The following is a 21,984-nucleotide window of genomic DNA, read 5'->3' as shown; positions in this document are numbered from 1 at the left end:
CTTGTGGATAGGGGATACATGTGTTTTGTGGGAAAGCCCATTTAAGTGCCACCAATTATGTCATATAGAATACATTTAATTGTCTTAGAATAATTGAATGTGAAGAGGGTATTGGGGTTATCACCCCTTTGCATGCACACTAGCATGACTGTACACCAGTCTTTACTAAGGTAAAAATTCTTGTGCTGACAGGTTAAGTAAGAAGCAGTAAAGTGTGTAATATTGGAAGGAAGTAGAAATGTTACTACCCCTTCTCCACAAAATGTTAGTGTAAAGGTATGCTACCAGATAAACAAACTTTAAGTGTGGAATAATTTGACAACTGACGGAAAACAGGTTGTGCCTACCTAACATGCCATTTTTTTGTAGTTTCCCCTTCCACAAAAAATTTAATAAATAGTGATCAAAGCAAAATGTTATTGGAAAAAATACAAATTGCCCCACTCCTCAATAATAAACTAGACTGGGCTGATCCAGGGCCGCCATCAGGAATTTTGGGGCCCCATACAGCCTAAGTGTCTGCCCCCCCCCCCCCGCCGCCATTTTAAAACTACTTTAATTTGCGACATACCCATTATGTATTACATTTCCCTTTATTTAGCAGCTTTACAAGGCTTAATCAGATTCTATTTGCAGGTACAATCTGCTCCGTGTGACAGCGCCTATAGAGAGCCAACACCATCTATAAGAGCCCTCCTAATAAATCCTCAGGGCTTTTTCACATTGCGTTTTTGGCCTCCCTTGCCGGGATACGTTGGTAACCAGTCAGAATCAGCTGTCAACTTATCCGTGCACGAAGAACTGGCCATTAAAAAAAAAGGGGGGCCTGCAGTTCTCCGTGCAGGGATAAGTGGGGAGCTGATTGTGACTGGTTATCAACGTATCCTGGCAAGGGAGGCCAAAAATGCAATATGAACACTCCTTTAAAGTGAAAGTCCCACCCCCAAACAGGCTGCTATGCTAGTAACATAGCCGCCTCCATCATTATTAATACAAAGCACACATACCTTTGGAGGTATAAAAACTTATATATTATTGCCCCAGACGTTCCCTCTCCACAGTGCCGCACACCTGATGCCCCAACAATCCCCCTCCCCCCCACCTTCTAACATCTTTCCACTGCCCCCTGTACCCATACCTCCCAACTTTTGAAGAACCAAAAGAGGGATAAAATGTGTGGCGCACTTTGCGCGCCGCAGCAAATTTAGCCCCGCCCACTGTTATGTTGACTCCACCCATTATCATTAATTTTTCATGTGCCCGCACACAGTACACTCACCGGCCACTTTATTAGGTACACCATGCTAGTAACGGGTTGGACCCCCTTTTGCCTTCAGAACTGCCTCAATTCTTCGTGGCATAGATTCAACAAGGTGCTGGAAGCATTCCTCAGAGATTTTGGTCCATATTGACATGATGGCATCACACAGTTGCCGCAGATTTGTCGGCTGCACATCCATGATGCGAATCTCCCGTTCCACCACATCCCAAAGATGCTCTATTGGATTGAGATCTGGTGACTGTGGAGGCCATTGGCGTACAGTGAACTCATTGTCATGTTCAAGAAACCAGTCTGAGATGATTCCAGCTTTATGACATGGCGCATTATCCTGCTGAAAGTAGCCATCAGATGTTGGGTACATTATGGTCATAAAGGGATGGACATGGTCAGCAACAATACTCAGGTAGGCTTTGGCGTTGCAACGATGCTCAATTGGTACTAAGGGGCCCAAAGAGTGCCAAGAAAATATTCCCCACACCATGACACCACCACCACCAGCCTGAACCGTTGATACAAGGCAGGATGGATCCATGCTTTCATGTTGTTGACGCCAAATTCTGACCCTACCATCCGAATGTCGCAGCAGAAATCGAGACTCATCAGACCAGGCAACGTTTTTCCAATCTTCAATTGTCCAATTTCGATGAGCTTGTGCAAATTGTAGCCTCAGTTTCCTGTTCTTAGCTTAGGAGTGGCACCCGGTGTGGTCTTCTGCTGCTGTAGCCCATCTGCCTCAAAGTTCGACGTACTGTGCGTTCAGAGATGCTCTTCTGGCTACCTTGGTTGTAACGGGTGGCTATTTGAGTCACTGTTGCCTTTCTATCAGCTCGAACCAGTCTGGCCATTCTCCTCTGACCTCTGGCATCAACAACGCATTTCCGCCCACAGAACTGCCGCTCACTGGATGTTTTTTCTTTTTCGGACCATTCTCTGTAAACCCTAGAGATGGTTGTGCGTGAAAATCCCAGTAGATCAGCAGTTTCTGAAATACTCAGACCAGCCCTTCTGGCACCAACAACCATGCCACGTTCAAAGGCACTCAAATCACCTTTCTTCCCCATACTGATGCTCGGTTTGAACTGCAGGAGATTGTCTTGACCATGTCTACATGCCTAAATGCACTGAGTTGCCGCCATGTGATTGGCTGATTAGAAATTAAGTGTTAATGAGCAGTTGGACAGGTGTAACTAATAAAGTGGCCGGTGAGTGTATAATCCTCCTACAGTCACCCGTACATTATATGTCCCCCCTCTATCTCTCCCCCAGCTTCATATACACCCTTCATCTGCCCCCAGTTTCATGTCCCCTCCATCTCTGTCCTGTTTCATGTCCCCCATCTCTACCCCCAGATTCATGCCCTCCATCTCTGCCCCCCCGATTCATGTCCCTCCATCTCTGCCCCCATATTCATGTCCCCTCCATCTCTGCCCCCATATTCATGTCCCCTCCATCTCTGCCCCCATATTCATGTCCCCTCCATCTCTGCCCCCATATTCATGTCCCCTCCATCTCTGCCCCCATATTCATGTCCCCTCCATCTCTGCCCCCATATTCATGTCCCCTCCATCTCTGCCCCATATTCATGTCCCCTCCATCTCTGCCCCCATATTCATGTCCCCTCCATCTCTGCCCCCATATTCATGTCCCCTCCATCTCTGCCCCCATATTCATGTCCCTCCATCTCTGCCCCCATTGTCATGCCGTCCTCTCCATCTCTGCCCCCATATTCATGTCCCCTCCATCTCTGCTCCCATATTCATGTCCCTCCATCTCTGCCCCCATTGTCATGCCGTCTTCTCCATCTCTGCCCCCATATTCATGTCCCCTCCATCTCTGCCCCATATTCATGTCCCTCCATCTCTGCCCCCATTGTCATGCCGTCCTCTCCATCTCTGCCCCATATTCATGTCCCTCCATCTCTGCCCCCATTGTCATGCCGTCCTCTCCATCTCTGCCCCCAGTGTCATGCCGTCCTCTCTCTACCCCCAGTTTCACGTTCCACATTACACTGACTGACTTACCTTCTCCTTCGTTCCCTCGCAGGTCTCTGCGCGCCACTCTCTCACTGGCGCACAGTTATAGACGCGATGTGACATCATCACATCGCGTCTACAAGCCAGTAGCGGAGGCGGCGAAGTGAGGAGCTGACACAGGTCAGCTCCTCGCTTCAGCCGCATATGTGACAGCGAGAGAGGCATGCAGCGGCGAAGCAAGGAGCTGACCTGTGTCAGCTCCTCGCTTCGCCGCCGGCTACTGGCTTGTAGACGCGATGGCTGAAGCGAGGAGCTGACCTGTGTCAGCTCCTCGCTTCGCTGCTGCCGCCGGCTACTGGCTTTTAGACGCGATGTGATCACATCGCGTCTACAAGCCAGTAGCAGCGGCGGCAGCGAAGCGAGGAGCTGACACATGTCAGCTCCTCACTTCAGCCGCATATGTGTCAGGGAGAGAGGCACGCAGCGGTGAAGCGAGGAGCTGACCTGTGTCAGCTCCTTGCTTCAGCCGCGTATGTCTTCAACTCAGATCTGCGTCCTCTGGATGCAGATCTGAGTTGAAATAGGACATACACAATGACTGCTACGGGCGCCAGTGGGCCGGCACACGGTAGCGGGCCAAAACCGGGCCCCCCCCATTTTTCAATTTGGCCGGGCCCCTGACGCCAGTACCAGTAGTACTGGCCTATCGGCGGCCCTGGGCTGATCACCTGGAGGCGCTGCACAGAAAGGGCCACAGCAGACTCTACCTGCTCAGGAGGCTGAGGGCCTTCGGAGTCCAGGGGACACTTCTTAGGGTATTCTTCAACTCTGTGGTTGCCTCAGCCATATTTTTCAGTGTAGCCTGTTGCGGGAGCAGTATATCAACCAGGGACAGAAATAGACTGGACAGGCTGATCAGGAGGATATCATCTAGTTGGATCCTGTTCTTCTAGTATTTATTCATACACAGCTTGGTGAGATTATATGTGCTTTGCTGATATATGTAGCTTCTCCGTTATCAGGTTATACTGAATCATGCAGGTTATCTGTTCTTTTGTGTCTTTTGTCTTTTAGTTTCTTTTCCCCATACAACTGTATCAAGCACCTTATTCTTTCTTATGGTAGAGTTGGAAGGGACCTCAAGGGCCATCGGGTCCAACCCCCTGCGAGTGCAGGTTTTCCTAAATCATCCCAGCTATATGTTTATCCAGATTCCGCTTGAAGATTTCCATTGATGGAGCGCCCACCACCTCCCGTGGCAGCCTATTCCACTCTCTCACTACCCTCACTGTCAGAAAGTTTTTCCTAATGTCTAATCTGTATCTCTTTCCCTTTAGTTTCATCCCATTGCTTCTTGTACTTCCTTGTGCTAATGAGAATAGGGTAGATCCCTCTGCACTGTGACTACCTTTCAGATATTTGTAGACTGCTATTAAATCTCCCCTCAGCCTTCTCTTCTGCAAACTAAACAATCCCAGTTCTTTTAGCCGCTCCTCATAGGACATGGTTTGCAGACCTTCCACCATTTTGGTTGCTCTTCTCTGGACTTGCTCCAATATATCGATGTCTTTCTTGAATTGAGGCGCCCAGAACTGTACACAGTATTCCAGGTGTGGTCTGACCAGGGAAGAGTACAGCGGAATAATGACCTCTCTTGATCTAGATTCAATGCTTGTCTTAATACATCCCAGAATTTTATTAGCCTTTTTTGCAGCAGCACCGCACTGTTGGCTCATGTTGAATTTGTGATCTACTATTATGTCCAAGTCCTTTTCCCCTATGCTATCACTTAGTTCTATTCCTCCCATACTATATATGTTTTTTACATTTCTGTTACCCAGATGTAGAACTTTGCATTTGTCCCTGTTAAATACCATTTTGTTCGCCTCAGCCCATTGTTCCAGTGTGTCTAAGTCCTTTTGAATACACTCTCTCTCCTCTCTAGTGTTGGCTATTCCTCCTATCTTCGTATCATCTGCAAATTTTATGAGTTCCCCAATAATTCCATCGTCCAGATCATTTATAAAGATATTAAAAAGTACTGGGCCCAGAACAGAGCCCTGCGGCACCCCGCTTTTGACTTTCTTCCAGTTCGATGTGTAGCCATTTAGTATTACTCGTTGTGCCCGATCATTAAGCCAGTTGTGAATCCACCTAACTGATTTTTTGTCAAAGCCATACTTAATCATTTTTTCAATAAGAAGGTTATGTGATACTTTATCAAATGCCTTACTGAAGTCAAGATATACTATGTCCACGGCATTCCCTTGGTCCAACCATTCAGTGATTTTGTTGTAGAAGGAAATCAGGTTAGTCTGACAAGATTTATTGGTCATAAAGCCGTGCTGGCTCTGGTTAATTAATGCCTTCCCTTCCAGGTACCAAAGTAAATGTTCCTTGACAATTTGCTCAAAGATTTTTCCTGCTATCGAGGTCAGACTTACCGGCCTGTAATTTCCTGGATCGTCCCTTTTCCCCTTTTTGTAGATGGGGACAACATTTGCCCTTTTCCAATCTAAAGGGACCACTCCTGTTTCCCATGACTTACTGAAGATTATAGCAAGGGGTTCTGTTATTTCCTCTGCTATCTCTTTCAGGACTCTAGGGTGTAAATCATCTGGTCCTGGGGACTTGGTTTCCTGTAACTTGGCTAAGTGCTCTCTTACCAGACCTTTGCTTATAGTCAGTTTGGAGTCCTCCTTCCACTCATCTCCATTAATGTCGATATTTCCATTAGTTTCTTGGGAGAAGACGGATACAAAATATGAATTTAGTAGCTCCACCTGCTGTTCCACCATGTTAACTGTTTCTCCTTTGTCATTTTTCAGGACTCCAATGGTCTCCTTCACTTTTCTTTTGCTTTTAACATATCCCCAAAATCCTTTTACCTTACTCTTTGCCTCTTTTGCAAGCTTCAATTCGTGTTCAGCCTTAGCTCCTTTGATGCATGTCTTGCAGAGTCTGCAGACTGCTGTGTACTCTTCCTTAGGTATAGTTCCCATCTTCCACTTTTTGTATGTTTCCTTTTTCCTTTTTAGCAGGTTATGTAATTTTTTGGTCATCCATCCTGATATTTTTAGGTGCTTCCCATTTTTCTTCCTTCTAGGTATTGTTAGTTCCTGTGCTTTAATGATTTCCCTACGGAAGATTTCCCACCCTTCATGTGCATTTTTGTGCTTAAGAATTTTGCACCATGGAATTCTGCTAACCCTTGCCTTCAGGCTCTTGAAGTCTGCCCTGCTAAAGTCGAGCCTTGAAGTCTGTGTCTTCTCAGGTCTTCTTCTTCTTGCAACCCCAAACTCAAGTATAGCATGATCGCTGAATCCCAGTGTCCCTGCTACCCGTAGTCCCTCAACCATGTGCTCTTTGTTGGTTAGGACTAGGTCCAAAATGGATGTTCCTCTCGTGTTTTCTTCTACTAGCTGGGCAATGAAGTTGTCTGCTAGAGAGGATAAAAATTTGATGGAGCCTTTACTCTTGGCTGTGTGGGTTTCCCAATGAATGTCATTGTTCATGGTGAACCTGATAAGTTCATGGTGTCAGGTGGTGTGGGAGGGATCTTGAAACTATATTGTCCATCTTTGTTGAGGGCAGCATCTGACCAGATCCATTATTGGATTCTCCGGGACTATATACATGTTTATATTTATAATGTTGTTTATAACTATATGTAGGATATTCCACTATGTAAATAAGCATCTGTGATCGAGAATTTTATATGTATATGTATGTTTCATGCTATTTACTTCCTTTTCTCCGAGCAGTCAGGTATGTTTTTTAATTAGCGCAGGTGTGTATGTGTAGGTCTCCACTATTTATGGAGACATTCATTCACACAGGGTCAGGCTATGAGTAAGGAGCTGATCTAGAGGCTCCGAAACGCGTCAGCCGGACGCTGCTTGCTTTCCCTCCATGCTGGCCACACTGAGCGTTTTTTACATTTAAATTTGGATGCTATCTTATTTTTGAATATGGATGAATAAAGGCTAAGTTTTATATAAACGAAGGAGATGCGTGCTGGATGTTTACTTCTACAGGCTGATCAGGAGGGCCAGCTCTGTCCTGGGGAGCCCCTTGGACCCAGTACAGATGGTGGGTGACAGAAGGATCCTGTCCGTGGTGACCTCCATGCAGGAGAACAAATCCCACCCCATGTATGAGACCTTGATGGGACTTGGCAGCACTGTAAGTGACCGTCTGCTTCACTCCAAGTGTGAGAAGGAGCGCTATCGCAAGTCCTTCCTTCCAACCGCGACCAGGCTGTATAATCTACATCAGACCAAGCGAAGATCACTCCGCACAGAGAACTAATGATTATGATGTCCTCCTTCTTTCTTCTCTGTTTCTAAGCTGCTATGGACTCCTAGTATATCTTTCTCAGCATATGTGTGTCTACTACTTCTGTAATATATTACTGTGTATTATCATGTATCTGTATTACTATGCAGCTGAAACATACTGAAATTTCCCCACTGTGGGACTATTAAAGGATTATCTTAAATTATCTCTTAAAAAAGATCCCTTACACAGCAACGTATATGGAAATATAAAAAAGTGACGAGTGTCGCAAAATAGTAATAGAAAAAGTTTTTTTTACATTTTTCAATGTTTTGAACCTCTGTAAAGATGTTAAAGCATAACAAAAATGATAGAAATTATCTCTAGTAACTCAGCAATGGTACCAGCCCAAAGAATATAGGGAACATGTAATTTTTCCAGCACGATAAACACCGTAAGTCTGTAAGAAAATTGTGCAATTGCATTTTTTTTCCCAATTCTGCTCCATTGTGAAAATTATGGAAAATTAGATGTTACCAAAATGAAATACAATTTGTCCTGCAAAAAATAAATCCTCATATGACTGTGTGAAGTTATAACTTTTGGAAAGTGGAGGGGAAAAAAATTCAAAATCAGAAAATAGATGTGGCTTATGGGGTTAAATATATACTGTAACTATGATGTTATTAGGACCGAAGGGGTTTCAAGCCATTATTTCATGTTTTAAATAGGATCAAAGGGACATAAAAATGAAACAATGATATGTACAGCTGACTGATCGCTACACTGGTTACAACAATCCCAGGTCCCCACTGGCTTTTATTTCGGTTGGCTGACACACACAGGGAAACCTTGGAGATGCTAGTCTCTGAATGAGGCAGGTTAGGGATACCACTGTGGATATGGACTGGCTGAAAAGACGTCTTTAGTAGAGATGAGCGAGTACTGTTCGGATCAGCCGATCCGAACAGCACGCTCGCATAGAAATGAATGGACGTAGCCGTCACGCGGGGGGTTAAGCGGCCGGCCGACGTCAAAGCGGAAGTACCAGGTGCATCCATTCATTTCTATGGAGCGTGCTGTTCGGATCGGCTGATCCGAACAGTACTCGCTCATCTCTAGTCTTTAGTCATTTTATGTATGTTAAGAGACACTAGGAAGTAAATGGCTAGAATTAAATTAAAGGGGCTATCCAAAAATATAAATGCAAAAAACACAAAGTATTTTCACTCTCACATTCCACATGCTGTGAACCAGACTATTTCTTGTTATTCTTGTGACATTAGTGGCTGTGTTAGAGCTCCAGAAATGACCTTCACAATACTGTTACCACAATTCTTTTATTCTGCTCTTCAGCATGATGTAACAACCACCCCCATTACCCTTCTAATGGACATAGCAATGTCCATCTAGTACATTTTTGTAATTTACAAGTCTCTCAAACAACAAAATGCAGAACACAATTGTATGTGTGTTCTGCATTTTTCAGATGTGTCATAAAAATACAGTGGGGGTTTGGCCAATGTACTTCGTCCTTGGTGGTATCTGGAGTTGATCATGCGTCAGGCATACTACACTACTAGAGATGAGCGAACAGTGTTCTATCGAACTCATGTTCGATCGGATATTAGGCTGTTCGGCATGTTCGAATCGAATCGAACACCGCGTGGTAAAGTGCGCCATTACTCGATTCCCCTCCCACCTTCCCTGGCGCCTTTTTTGCTCCAATAACAGCGCAGGGTAGGTGGGACAGGAACTACGACACCGGTGACGTTGAAAAAAGTAGGCAAAACCCATTGGCTGCCGAAAACATGTGACCTCTAATTTAAAAGAACAGCGACGCCCAGCTTCGCGTCATTCTGAGCTTGCAATTCACCGAGGACGGAGGTTTCCGTCCAGCTAGCTAGGGCTTAGATTCTGGGTAGGCAGGGACAGGCTAGGATAGGAAGGAGAAGACAACCAACAGCTCTTGTAAGAGCTAAATTCCAGGGAGAAGCTTGTCAGTGTAACGTGGCACTGACGGGCTCAATCGCCGCAACCCAGCTTTCCCAGGATCCTGAATGGAATACACTGTCAGTGTATTCCCGTATACCCGATATATACCCCGATACCCGTTCCAACGGTGTGCCCCCCCACCTTCACCCCAGAAATACCCTGCAAGTCCCCTAGCAATAGAATTGGGGCTATATACACCCACAATTTTTACTACTGGTATACAGTGCCATTGTCTGACTGGGAATTCAAAGAATATATTGGGAATACAAATACCCTCATTTCTTGCTACTGCCATATAGTGCCAGTTTCTGACTGGTAATTCAAAGAATATATTGGGGTTACGTGCACCCACAATTTTTACTACTGGTATACAGTGCCATTGTCTGACTGGGAATTCAAAGAATATATTGGGAATACAAATACCCTCATTTCTTGCTACTGCCATATAGTGCCAGTGTCTGACTGGGAATTCAAAGAATATATTGGGGTTACGTGCACCCACAATTTTTACTACTGGTATACAGTGCCATTGTCTGACTGGGAATTCAAAGAGTATATTGGGAATACAAATACCCTCATTTCTTGCTACTGCCATATAGTGCCAGTTTCTGACTGGGAATTCAAAGAATATATTGGGGTTACGTGCACCCACAATTTTTACTACTGGTATACAGTGCCATTGTCTGACTGGGAATTCAAAGAATATATTGGGGTTATAAATACCCTCATTTCTTGCTACTGCCATATAGTGCCAGTTTCTGACTGGTAATTCAAAGAATATATTGGGGTTACGTGCACCCACAATTTTTACTACTGGTATACAGTGCCATTGTCTGACTGGGAATTCAAAGAGTATATTGGGAATACAAATACCCTCATTTCTTGCTACTGCCATATAGTGCCAGTTTCTGACTGGGAATTCAAAGAATATATTGGGGTTACGTGCACCCACAATTTTTACTACTGGTATACAGTGCCATTGTCTGACTGGGAATTCAAAGAGTATATTGGGAATACAAATACCCTCATTTCTTGCTACTGCCATATAGTGCCAGTTTCTGACTGGGAATTCAAAGAATATATTGGGGTTACGTGCACCCACAATTTTTACTACTGGTATACAGTGCCATTGTCTGACTGGGAATTCAAAGAGTATATTGGGAATACAAATACCCTCATTTCTTGCTACTGCCATATAGTGCCAGTTTCTGACTGGGAATTCAAAGAATATATTGGGGTTACGTGCACCCACAATTTTTACTACTGGTATACAGTGCCATTGTCTGACTGGGAATTCAAAGAGTATATTGGGAATACAAATACCCTCATTTCTTGCTACTGCCATATAGTGCCAGTTTCTGACTGGGAATTCAAAGAATATATTGGGGTTACGTGCACCCACAATTTTTACTACTGGTATACAGTGCCATTGTCTGACTGGGAATTCAAAGAGTATATTGGGAATACAAATACCCTCATTTCTTGCTACTGCCATATAGTGCCAGTTTCTGACTGGGAATTCAAAGAATATATTGGGGTTACGTGCACCCACAATTTTTACTACTGGTATACAGTGCCATTGTCTGACTGGGAATTCAAAGAGTATATTGGGAATACAAATACCCTCATTTCTTGCTACTGCCATATAGTGCCAGTTTCTGACTGGGAATTCAAAGAATATATTGGGGTTACGTGCACCCACAATTTTTACTACTGGTATACAGTGCCATTGTCTGACTGGGAATTCAAAGAATATATTGGGGTTATAAATACCCTCATTTCTTGCTACTGCCATATAGTGCCAGTTTCTGACTGGTAATTCAAAGAATATATTGGGGTTACGTGCACCCACAATTTTTACTACTGGTATACAGTGCCATTGTCTGACTGGGAATTCAAAGAGTATATTGGGAATACAAATACCCTCATTTCTTGCTACTGCCATATAGTGCCAGTTTCTGACTGGGAATTCAAAGAATATATTGGGGTTACGTGCACCCACAATTTTTACTACTGGTATACAGTGCCATTGTCTGACTGGGAATTCAAAGAGTATATTGGGAATACAAATACCCTCATTTCTTGCTACTGCCATATAGTGCCAGTTTCTGACTGGGAATTCAAAGAATATATTGGGGTTACATGCACCCACAATTTTTACTACTGGTATACAGTGCCATTGTCTGACTGGGAATTCAAAGAGTATATTGGGAATACAAATACCCTCATTTCTTGCTACTGCCATATAGTGCCAGTTTCTGACTGGGAATTCAAAGAATATATTGGGGTTACGTGCACCCACAATTTTTACTACTGGTATACAGTGCCATTGTCTGACTGGGAATTCAAAGAGTATATTGGGAATACAAATACCCTCATTTCTTGCTACTGCCATATAGTGCCAGTTTCTGACTGGGAATTCAAAGAATATATTGGGGTTACGTGCACCCACAATTTTTACTACTGGTATACAGTGCCATTGTCTGACTGGGAATTCAAAGAGTATATTGGGAATACAAATACCCTCATTTCTTGCTACTGCCATATAGTGCCAGTTTCTGACTGGGAATTCAAAGAATATATTGGGGTTACGTGCACCCACAATTTTTACTACTGGTATACAGTGCCATTGTCTGACTGGGAATTCAAAGAGTATATTGGGAATACAAATACCCTCATTTCTTGCTACTGCCATATAGTGCCAGTTTCTGACTGGTAATTCAAAGAATATATTGGGGTTACGTGCACCCACAATTTTTACTACTGGTATACAGTGCCATTGTCTGACTGGGAATTCAAAGAGTATATTGGGAATACAAATACCCTCATTTCTTGCTACTGCCATATAGTGCCAGTTTCTGACTGGGAATTCAAAGAATATATTGGGGTTACGTGCACCCACAATTTTTACTACTGGTATACAGTGCCATTGTCTGACTGGGAATTCAAAGAGTATATTGGGAATACAAATACCCTCATTTCTTGCTACTGCCATATAGTGCCAGTTTCTGACTGGGAATTCAAAGAATATATTGGGGTTACGTGCACCCACAATTTTTACTACTGGTATACAGTGCCATTGTCTGACTGGGAATTCAAAGAGTATATTGGGAATACAAATACCCTCATTTCTTGCTACTGCCATATAGTGCCAGTTTCTGACTGGGAATTCAAAGAATATATTGGGGTTACGTGCACCCACAATTTTTACTACTGGTATACAGTGCCATTGTCTGACTGGGAATTCAAAGAGTATATTGGGAATACAAATACCCTCATTTCTTGCTACTGCCATATAGTGCCAGTTTCTGACTGGGAATTCAAAGAATATATTGGGGTTACGTGCACCCACAATTTTTACTACTGGTATACAGTGCCATTGTCTGACTGGGAATTCAAAGAGTATATTGGGAATACAAATACCCTCATTTCTTGCTACTGCCATATAGTGCCAGTTTCTGACTGGGAATTCAAAGAATATATTGGGGTTACGTGCACCCACAATTTTTACTACTGGTATACAGTGCCATTGTCTGACTGGGAATTCAAAGAGTATATTGGGAATACAAATACCCTCATTTCTTGCTACTGCCATATAGTGCCAGTTTCTGACTGGGAATTCAAAGAATATATTGGGGTTACGTGCACCCACAATTTTTACTACTGGTATACAGTGCCATTGTCTGACTGGGAATTCAAAGAGTATATTGGGAATACAAATACCCTCATTTCTTGCTACTGCCATATAGTGCCAGTTTCTGACTGGGAATTCAAAGAATATATTGGGGTTACGTGCACCCACAATTTTTACTACTGGTATACAGTGCCAATTTCTAACTAGGAATTCAAAATGCGCAAGGCTCCCGGAAAGGGACGTGGACGAGGCCGTGGGCGAGGTCGGGGGAATGGTTCTGGGGAGCAAGGTAGCAGTGAAGCCACAGGGCGTCCCGTGCCTACTCCTGTGGGGCAGCAAGCATTGCGCCACTCCACAGTGCCAGGGTTGCTTGCCACATTAACTAAACTGCAGGGTACAAACCTTAGTAGGCCCGAGAACCAGGAACAGGTCTTGCAATGGCTGTCAGAGAACGCTTACAGCACATTGTCCAGCAGCCAGTCAGACTCTGCCTCCTCTCCTCCTATTACCCAACAGTCTTGTCTTCCTTCCTCCCAAAATTCCGAAGCTTTACAGAACAATAACCCAAACTGTCCCTGCTCCCCAGAGCTGTTCTCCGCTCCTTTCATTGTCCCTCAACCTGCCTCTCCACGTCACGATTCCACGAACCTAACAGAGGAGCATCTGTGTCCAGATGCTCAAACACTAGAGTCTCCTCCATCTCCGTTCGATTTGGTGGTGGATGACCAGCAACCCACCCTCATCGACGATGATGTGACGCAGTTGCCGTCAGGGCATCCAGTTGACCGGCGCATTGTGCGGGAGGAGGAGATGAGACAGGAGTTGGAAGAGGAAGTGGTGGATGATGAGGACACTGACCCGACCTGGACAGGGGGGATGTCAAGCGGGGAAAGTAGTGTGGATGTTGAGGCAGGTGCAGCACCAAAAAGGGTAGCTAGAGGCAGAGGCAGAGGTCAGCAGCTTAGGCGAAGCCAGGCCACACCCGGAATCTCCCAAGATGTTCCAGTTCGTACCCAGCCCCGAAAAACTCCCACCTCGAGGGCACGTTTCTCGAAGGTGTGGAGTTTTTTCAAGGAATGCGCCGAGGACAGATATAGTGTTGTCTGCACAATTTGCCTCTCGAAATTGATTAGGGGCTCTGAGAAGAGCAACCTGTCCACCACTTCAATGCGCCGTCATTTGGAATCCAAGCACTGGAATCAGTGGCAGGCAGCAACGGCAGGACAAAGGCCGCCTGCCGTTCACGCCACTGCCACTGCCTCTGCCTCTGCCACTGCCACTGCTGACTGTGCTGGCGATGCACTCCAGAGGACGAGCCAGGACACCACTTCATCTGCCTCCGCCACTTTGTTGACTTCTACCTCATCCTCCCCTGGTCCTGTCTTATCTCCTTCTCCTGCACCATCAAAGGCACCATCAGGCGTTTCTTTACAACAACCCACCATCTCTCAGACATTGGAGCGGCGGCAGAAATACACTGCTAACCACCCACACGCGCAAGCCTTGAACGCCAACATCGCTAAACTGCTGGCCCAGGAGATGTTGGCGTTCCGGCTTGTTGAAACTCCCGCCTTCCTGGACCTGATGGCAACTGCGGCACCTCGCTATGCCGTCCCTAGCCGTCACTACTTCTCCCGGTGTGCCGTCCCCGCCTTGCACCAGCACGTGTCACTCAACATCAGGCGGGCCCTTAGTTCCGCGCTTTGCACAAAGGTCCACTTGACCACCGACGCGTGGACAAGTGCATGCGGACAGGGACGCTACATTTCACTGACGGCACACTGGGTGAATGTAGTTGAGGCTGGGACTGCTTCCCAAACTGGCCCGGTGTACCTCGTCTCCCCGCCTAACATTCCTGGCAGGGACACGAGAAGAACACCCCCCTCCTCCTCCTCCTCTACCGCCTCCTCCTCCGCCACCGCCTCCTCCTCCGCCACCGCCTCCTCCTCCGCTGTTAGATTGACCCCAGCTACGAGTTGGAAACGTTGCAGCACTGGCGTTGGTAGACGTCAGCAGGCTGTGCTGAAGCTGATCAGCTTGGGGGACAGACAGCACACTGCCTCCGAGGTGAGGGATGCCCTCCTCGATGAGACGGCAATATGGTTTGAGCCGCTGCACCTGGGCCCAGGCATGGTCGTTTGTGATAACGGCCGGAACCTGGTAGCAGCTCTGGAGCTTGCCGGACTCCAACATGTTCCATGCCTGGCCCACGTCTTCAACCTAGTGGTGCAACGTTTCCTAAAGAGCTACCCCAATGTTCCAGAGCTACTGGTGAAAGTGCGGCGCATGTGCGCCCACTTTCGCAAGTCGACAGTAGCCGCTGCTAGCTTAAAATCTCTCCAGCAACGCCTGCATGTGCCACAACACCGGCTTTTGTGCGACGTCCCCACACGCTGGAACTCAACGTTTCAGATGTTGAATAGAGTGGTTGAGCAGCAGTGACCTTTGATGGAATACCAGCTACAAAACCCTAGGGTGCCACAAAGTCAGCTGCCTCAGTTTCACATCCATGAGTGGCCATGGATGAGAGACCTTTGTGACATCCTACGGGTCTTTGAGGAGTCCACAAGGAGGGTGAGCTCTGAGGATGCGATGGTGAGCCTTACAATCCCGCTCTTGTGTGTTCTGAGAGAATCCCTGATTGACATCAGGGATAACTCAGATCACACAGAGGAGTTAGGGATAGCATCCGATCCGTCACAGCTGGAGAGTAGGTCCACACATCTGTCCGCTTCACTGCGTTTAATGGAGGAGGAGGAGGAGGAGGAAGAAGAGTTGTCCGATGATGTGATGGTGATACAGGAGGCTTCCGGGCAACTTCGAATCGTCCCATTGTTGCAGCGCGGATGGGTAGACATGGAGGATGAGGAGGAAATGGAGATTGAACTTTCCGGTGGGGCCAGAGGAGTCATGCCAACTAACACTGTGGCAGACATGGCTGAGTTCATGTTGGGGTGCTTTACAACCGACAAGCGTATTGTCAAAATCATGGAGGACAACCAGTACTGGATCTTTGCTATCCTTGACCCCCGGTATAAAAACAACATCTCGTCTTTTATTCCGGTAGAGGGGAGGGCCAATCGCATCAATGCTTGCCACAGGCAATTGGTGCAGAATATGATGGAGATGTTTCCAGCATGTGACGTTGGCGGCAGGGAGGGCAGTTCCTCCAGTAGGCAACCAAGTTCTCACCGGTCCACACAAACGAGGGGCACACTGTCTAAGGTCTGGGACACCTTGATGGCACCCCCTCGCCAAAGTGCCGCCACGGAGGGTCCTAGTGTCACCAGGCGTGAGAAGTATAGGCGCATGTTGCGGGAATACCTTTCCGACCACAGCCCTGTCCTCTCCGACCCCTCTGCGCCCTACACGTATTGGGTGTCGAAGTTGGACCTGTGGCTTGAACTTGCCCTATATGCCTTGGAGGTGCTGTCCTGTCCTGCCGCCAGCGTCCTATCTGAGAGGGTGTTCAGTGCAGCCGGTGGCATCATCACTGACAAGCGCACCCGTCTGTCAGCTGAGAGTGCCGACCGGCTCACTTTGATAAAAATGAACCACCACTGGATAGAGCCTTCATTTTTGTGCCCACCTGTGTAAAGCACCCCAACATGAAACTCCATGTCTGTACTCAACCTCTCCAATTCCTCCGCATCCTCATACTCATCCACCATAAGCGTTGCACAATTCTGCTAATACTAGGCTCCCTCCAACATGATTTCCCCCAACTCTGCTGGTTAGAGGCTCCCTCCACCCTGATTTCCACCAACTCTGCTGGTTAGAGGCTCCCTCCACCCTGCTTTCCCACAACTCTGCTGGTTAGAGGCTCCTTCCACCATGAATTTGCCCAAACTGGGCTGTTTAGAGGCTCCCTCCACCATGAATTGGTCCAAACTGGGTTTTTTAGAGGCTCCCTCCACCATGAATTGGTCCAAACTGGGCTGGTTAGAGGCTCCCTCCACCATGAATTGGTCCAAACTGGGCTGGTTAGAGGCTCCCTCCACCATGAATTTGCCCAAACTGGGCTGGTTAGAGGCTCCCTCCACAATTAATTGGTCCAAACTGGGCTAATTAGAGGCTCCCTCCACCATGAATTGGTCCAAACTGGGTTTTTTTAGAGGCTCCCTCCACCATGAATTTGCCCAAACTGGGCTGTTTAGAGGCTCCCTCCACCATGAATTGGTCCAAACTGGGCTGGTTAGAGGCTCCCTCCACCATGAATTTCCCAAAACTTGGCTGTTTAGAGGCTCCCTCCACCATTAATTGGTCCAAACTGGGCTGGTTAGAGGCTCCCTCCACCATGAATTTGCCCAAACTGGGGTGGTTAGAGGCTCCCTCCACCATTAATTGGTCCAAACTGGGCTGGTTAGAGGCTCCCTCCACAATTAATTGGTCCAAACTGGGCTAATTAGAGGCTCCCTCCACCATGAATTGGTCCAAACTGGGTTTTTTAGAGGCTCCCTCCACCATGAATTTGCCCAAACTGGGCTGTTTAGAGGCTCCCTCCACCATGAATTGGTCCAAACTGGGCTGGTTAGAGGCTCCCTCCACCATGAATTGGTCCAAACTGGGCTGGTTAGAGGCTCCCTCCACCATGAATTTGCCCAAACTGGGCTGTTTAGAGGCTCCCTCCACCATTAATTGGTCCAAACTGGGCTGGTTAGAGGCTCCCTCCACCATGAATTTGCCCAAACTGGGCTGTTTAGAGGCTCCCTCCACCATGAATTTGCCCAAACTGGGCTGGTTAGAGGCTCCCTCCACCATGAATTGGTCCAAACTGGGCTGGTTAGAGGCTCCCTCCACCATGAATTTGCCCAAACTGGGCTGTTTAGAGGCTCCCTCCACCATGAATTTGCCCAAACTGGGCTGGTTAGAGGCTCCCTCCACCATGAATTGGTCCAAACGGGTTTTTAGAGGCTCCCTTCACCATGAATTGGTCCAAACTTGGCTGTTTAGAGGCTCCCTCCACCATGAATTTGCCCAAACTGGGCTGTTTAGAGGCTCCCTCCACCATGAATTGGTCCAAACTGGGCTGGTTAGAGGCTCCCTCCACCATGAATTTCCCAAAACTTGGCTGTTTAGAGGCTCCCTCCACCATTAATTGGTCCAAACTGGGCTGGTTAGAGGCTCCCTCCACCATGAATTTGCCCAAACTGGGCTGTTTAGAGGCTCCCTCCACCATGAATTTGCCCAAACTGGGCTGGTTAGAGGCTCCCTCCACCATGAATTGGTCCAAACTGGGCTGGTTAGAGGCTCCCTCCACAATTAATTGGTCCAAACTGGGCTAATTAGAGGCTCCCTCCACCATGAATTGGTCCAAACTGGGTTTTTTAGAGGCTCCCTCCACCATGAATTTGCCCAAACTGGGCTGTTTAGAGGCTCCCTCCACCATGAATTGGTCCAAACTGGGCTGGTTAGAGGCTCCCTCCACCATGAATTTCCCAAAACTTGGCTGTTTAGAGGCTCCCTCCACCATTAATTGGTCCAAACTGGGCTGGTTAGAGGCTCCCTCCACCATGAATTTGCCCAAACTGGGGTGGTTAGAGGCTCCCTCCACCATTAATTGGTCCAAACTGGGCTGGTTAGAGGCTCCCTCCACAATTAATTGGTCCAAACTGGGCTAATTAGAGGCTCCCTCCACCATGAATTGGTCCAAACTGGGTTTTTTAGAGGCTCCCTCCACCATGAATTTGCCCAAACTGGGCTGTTTAGAGGCTCCCTCCACCATGAATTGGTCCAAACTGGGCTGGTTAGAGGCTCCCTCCACCATGAATTGGTCCAAACTGGGCTGGTTAGAGGCTCCCTCCACCATGAATTTGCCCAAACTGGGCTGTTTAGAGGCTCCCTCCACCATGAATTTGCCCAAACTGGGCTGGTTAGAGGCTCCCTCCACCATGAATTGGTCCAAACGGGTTTTTAGAGGCTCCCTTCACCATGAATTGGTCCAAACTTGGCTGTTTAGAGGCTCCCTCCACCATGAATTTGCCCAAACTGGGCTGTTTAGAGGCTCCCTCCACCATGAATTGGTCCAAACTGGGCTGGTTAGAGGCTCCCTCCACCATGAATTTCCCAAAACTTGGCTGGTTAGAGGCTCCCTCCACCATGAATTGGTCCAAACTGGGGTGGTTAGAGGCTCCCTCCACCATTAATTGGTCCAAACTGGGCTGGTTAGAGGCTCCCTCCACCATTAATTGGTCCAAACTGGGCTGGTTAGAGGCTCCCTCCACCATGAATTTGCCCAAACTGGGCTGGTTAGAGGCTCCCTCCACCATGAATTGGTCCAAACTGGGGTTTTTAGAGGCTCCCTCCACCATGAATTGGTCCAAACTGGGGTTTTTAGAGTCTCCCTCCACCATGAATTGGTCCAAACTGGGGTTTTTAGAGGCTCCCTCCACCATGAATTTGCCCAAACTCTGCTGGTTAGAGGCTCAATCCACCCTGATTTTCAAAACAAATGTTGGTGCCAACCTCAACTTACTACAAGGGCCAAATTCACTGCTGGTGACAAGCTCTCCTCACTGCAAGTGCCAAATACACATGTTTCAAGGTGTTTTCCTACTGTCAGAGAGGTGGTATTGAGTGTGTAAAGTGTGTAGTTGTTAGGCTGTGATGTTGGGGTAATAGAGGGTCTTTGGTGTGTTAGATGCCCCCAGACATGCTTCCCCTGCTGTCCCAGTGTGATTCCAGAGGTGTTGGCATCATTTCCTGGGGTGTCATAGTGGACTTGGTGACCCTCCAGACACGGATTTGGGTTTCCCCCTTAACGAGTATCTGTTCCCCATAGACTATAATGGGGTTCGAAACCCGTTCGAACACACGAACATTGAGCGGCTGTTCGAATCGAATTTCGAACCTCGAACATTTTAGTGTTCGCTCATCTCTATACACTACACTTCATTTATAAGTAGCCAGCCTAAAGTGTTGTGGGGGCATAACTTTCCAAAAGTACATTATTAAACATTATTATTTGGCATAACAAGATTATTCATATACAAAAAAATCTCAAAAAGCCCCTTTTTGTTTTTTTCCCAGTAGTAGCAGAATAGGAAAATTTTATGCTTTACTACATCACAGTACAGTACAACATGCAAGGTTTTATATGAAACTATGTCTACTAAGGTATTTCTATACAGTATAAAATAAGCTAACCAGACAAAAAATTAGTTACCCCTAAAGAAATAAATATAATATATAATAAGCATGCCGCTTTATGTTAGTGGTCACTTCAGTGAATGGGCCCAATTCATATTAAGAAAAACACCCCCAAAACATCACAGACCTACCTCCAGCTTAAACCTGACCTTGCACACATTCAGGATGAAATGCTTCATTTGGCCCTCGGTGCATCATTGGAATAAAGGCAAAAACATGATTCATCAGACCACATTGCAGTCCGCTAGTCAGCTACTGTACATGTTGCCATGAAGCAGAAAAATAGATTCAGCTCACCATATCCATATGAATAAACTTCTCCTGGAGAACCCGGTATGCAGGTGAACTCAGCCTGCTAGCAACACATGTATCCAATAGACAAAATAACCAGCTGCATCCAGAAACCTCACGGCAAGTTAAAATTTAGCTTTTATTCATTCATTTAAAAAAGTTACATAGTAACTGTTACAGGTATGAAGTTAACCAACTGATACTGTCATGTTGGGCGATTTCTAGCCCATTGAAGACATGCAGCTTTTCTGTGCCTGTGTGAGCAATGGCCTTTTATGAGGTGAATGACTCCAAATGTTCAGTTCATGCAGTTCCTGCCACAATGTTTGCTTGCTAACAGGTTGAGAAGGATGTTCATTCACTGACTGCAGCAATTCCTGTTGGGTTTGGAAGCAATTTTGATCCAGAAGCCGTGAAACTCGTCTCCGATCCCTCTCACTTAAGATTCTTTTCCAATCACTATTCTGACATTGTGTTTCGTTGCCATGTTTATTACACCACTGCTTGCAGACATGTTGAACAGTCTGCTGTGAAACACCAACAAATCCAGCAACTTGGGCATAGCCAAACACGATCGCCCCTTTTGCCACTCAGTCACTTCCTTACATCTACCCATGTTTATTTACAATTACCGCTTGAAACAAACTGCCTAACTAATCACTACTGCCTTATCACGTAGAGGTGTGCGCACATGACTCAACTGCAGCCCTATCTGTACAGAATTAACGATTCATCTGTGCTTGTGCACTTGGGTGACTAATTTTTTGTCCAGTGAGCTTAGGATCTGCACTTACAATATTAAGCCATAGTGCAGGAGTTTCTTACCTGGCTTGCAGGAGTTTGTCCAACCACAGCTTCATATGGAGGCGGCAGCTCAGATGGATATAAAATACCTGGACTGTTTATGGACACTTCATACAAAGCACTGAATGGTGAATGTGGGAAGTCCAGGTGAAGCCCTCTAGGAAGAAAAACTCCAATTATTTTTTGTTTAATCCACTTGAACATTGATTCTACCATTTTCTCTATCTGTATGAGTGATGACTGCAAATGAAGCAGATTTACTTGTGCACTCAGTCACTATATTTATCTCTTCATAACTACCTAAATGTAACACGCTAGACTTTAATTTATCGGAACTGTAAAGGAATTGGACTGTCATTAACTAACAAATGTTTTCCCATAAATACAGGTTTAATGTCTTTCATCTCCAACCAATTGCAGTTACAGTTATTGGATTTTTCGTTATGCCCCAATAAATTGTGCCCTAATAAATTTCAGATAAATAATTGTTTATCTTCTACCTGCGAAGCGGGAGTACTTTCTCCATAATTTCCTTCACTCTAAAATATCTTCCTTCTGGATTCAAGTGCAAGTAAGAT

General features: G+C 46.2%; 1 protein-coding gene across 1 annotated transcript in view; it reads right to left on the bottom strand.

Moving 5' to 3' along the window:
* ENTREP2 (endosomal transmembrane epsin interactor 2) overlaps positions 1-21,984 on the bottom strand; it is a 638,923-nt gene that overhangs the window by 75,376 nt on the left and 541,563 nt on the right. Inside the window, exon 7 of the mRNA XM_075273590.1 lies at positions 21,428-21,563. Within this exon, the coding sequence (XP_075129691.1) occupies positions 21,428-21,563 (136 nt within the window). The remainder of the gene's footprint in view (positions 1-21,427; positions 21,564-21,984) is intronic.

The sequence above is a fragment of the Leptodactylus fuscus genome, chromosome 5, assembly GCF_031893055.1.
Source record: "Leptodactylus fuscus isolate aLepFus1 chromosome 5, aLepFus1.hap2, whole genome shotgun sequence".
Lineage (NCBI taxonomy): Eukaryota > Metazoa > Chordata > Amphibia > Anura > Leptodactylidae > Leptodactylus > Leptodactylus fuscus.
This window is presented reverse-complemented; position numbering and strand designations above follow the sequence as displayed.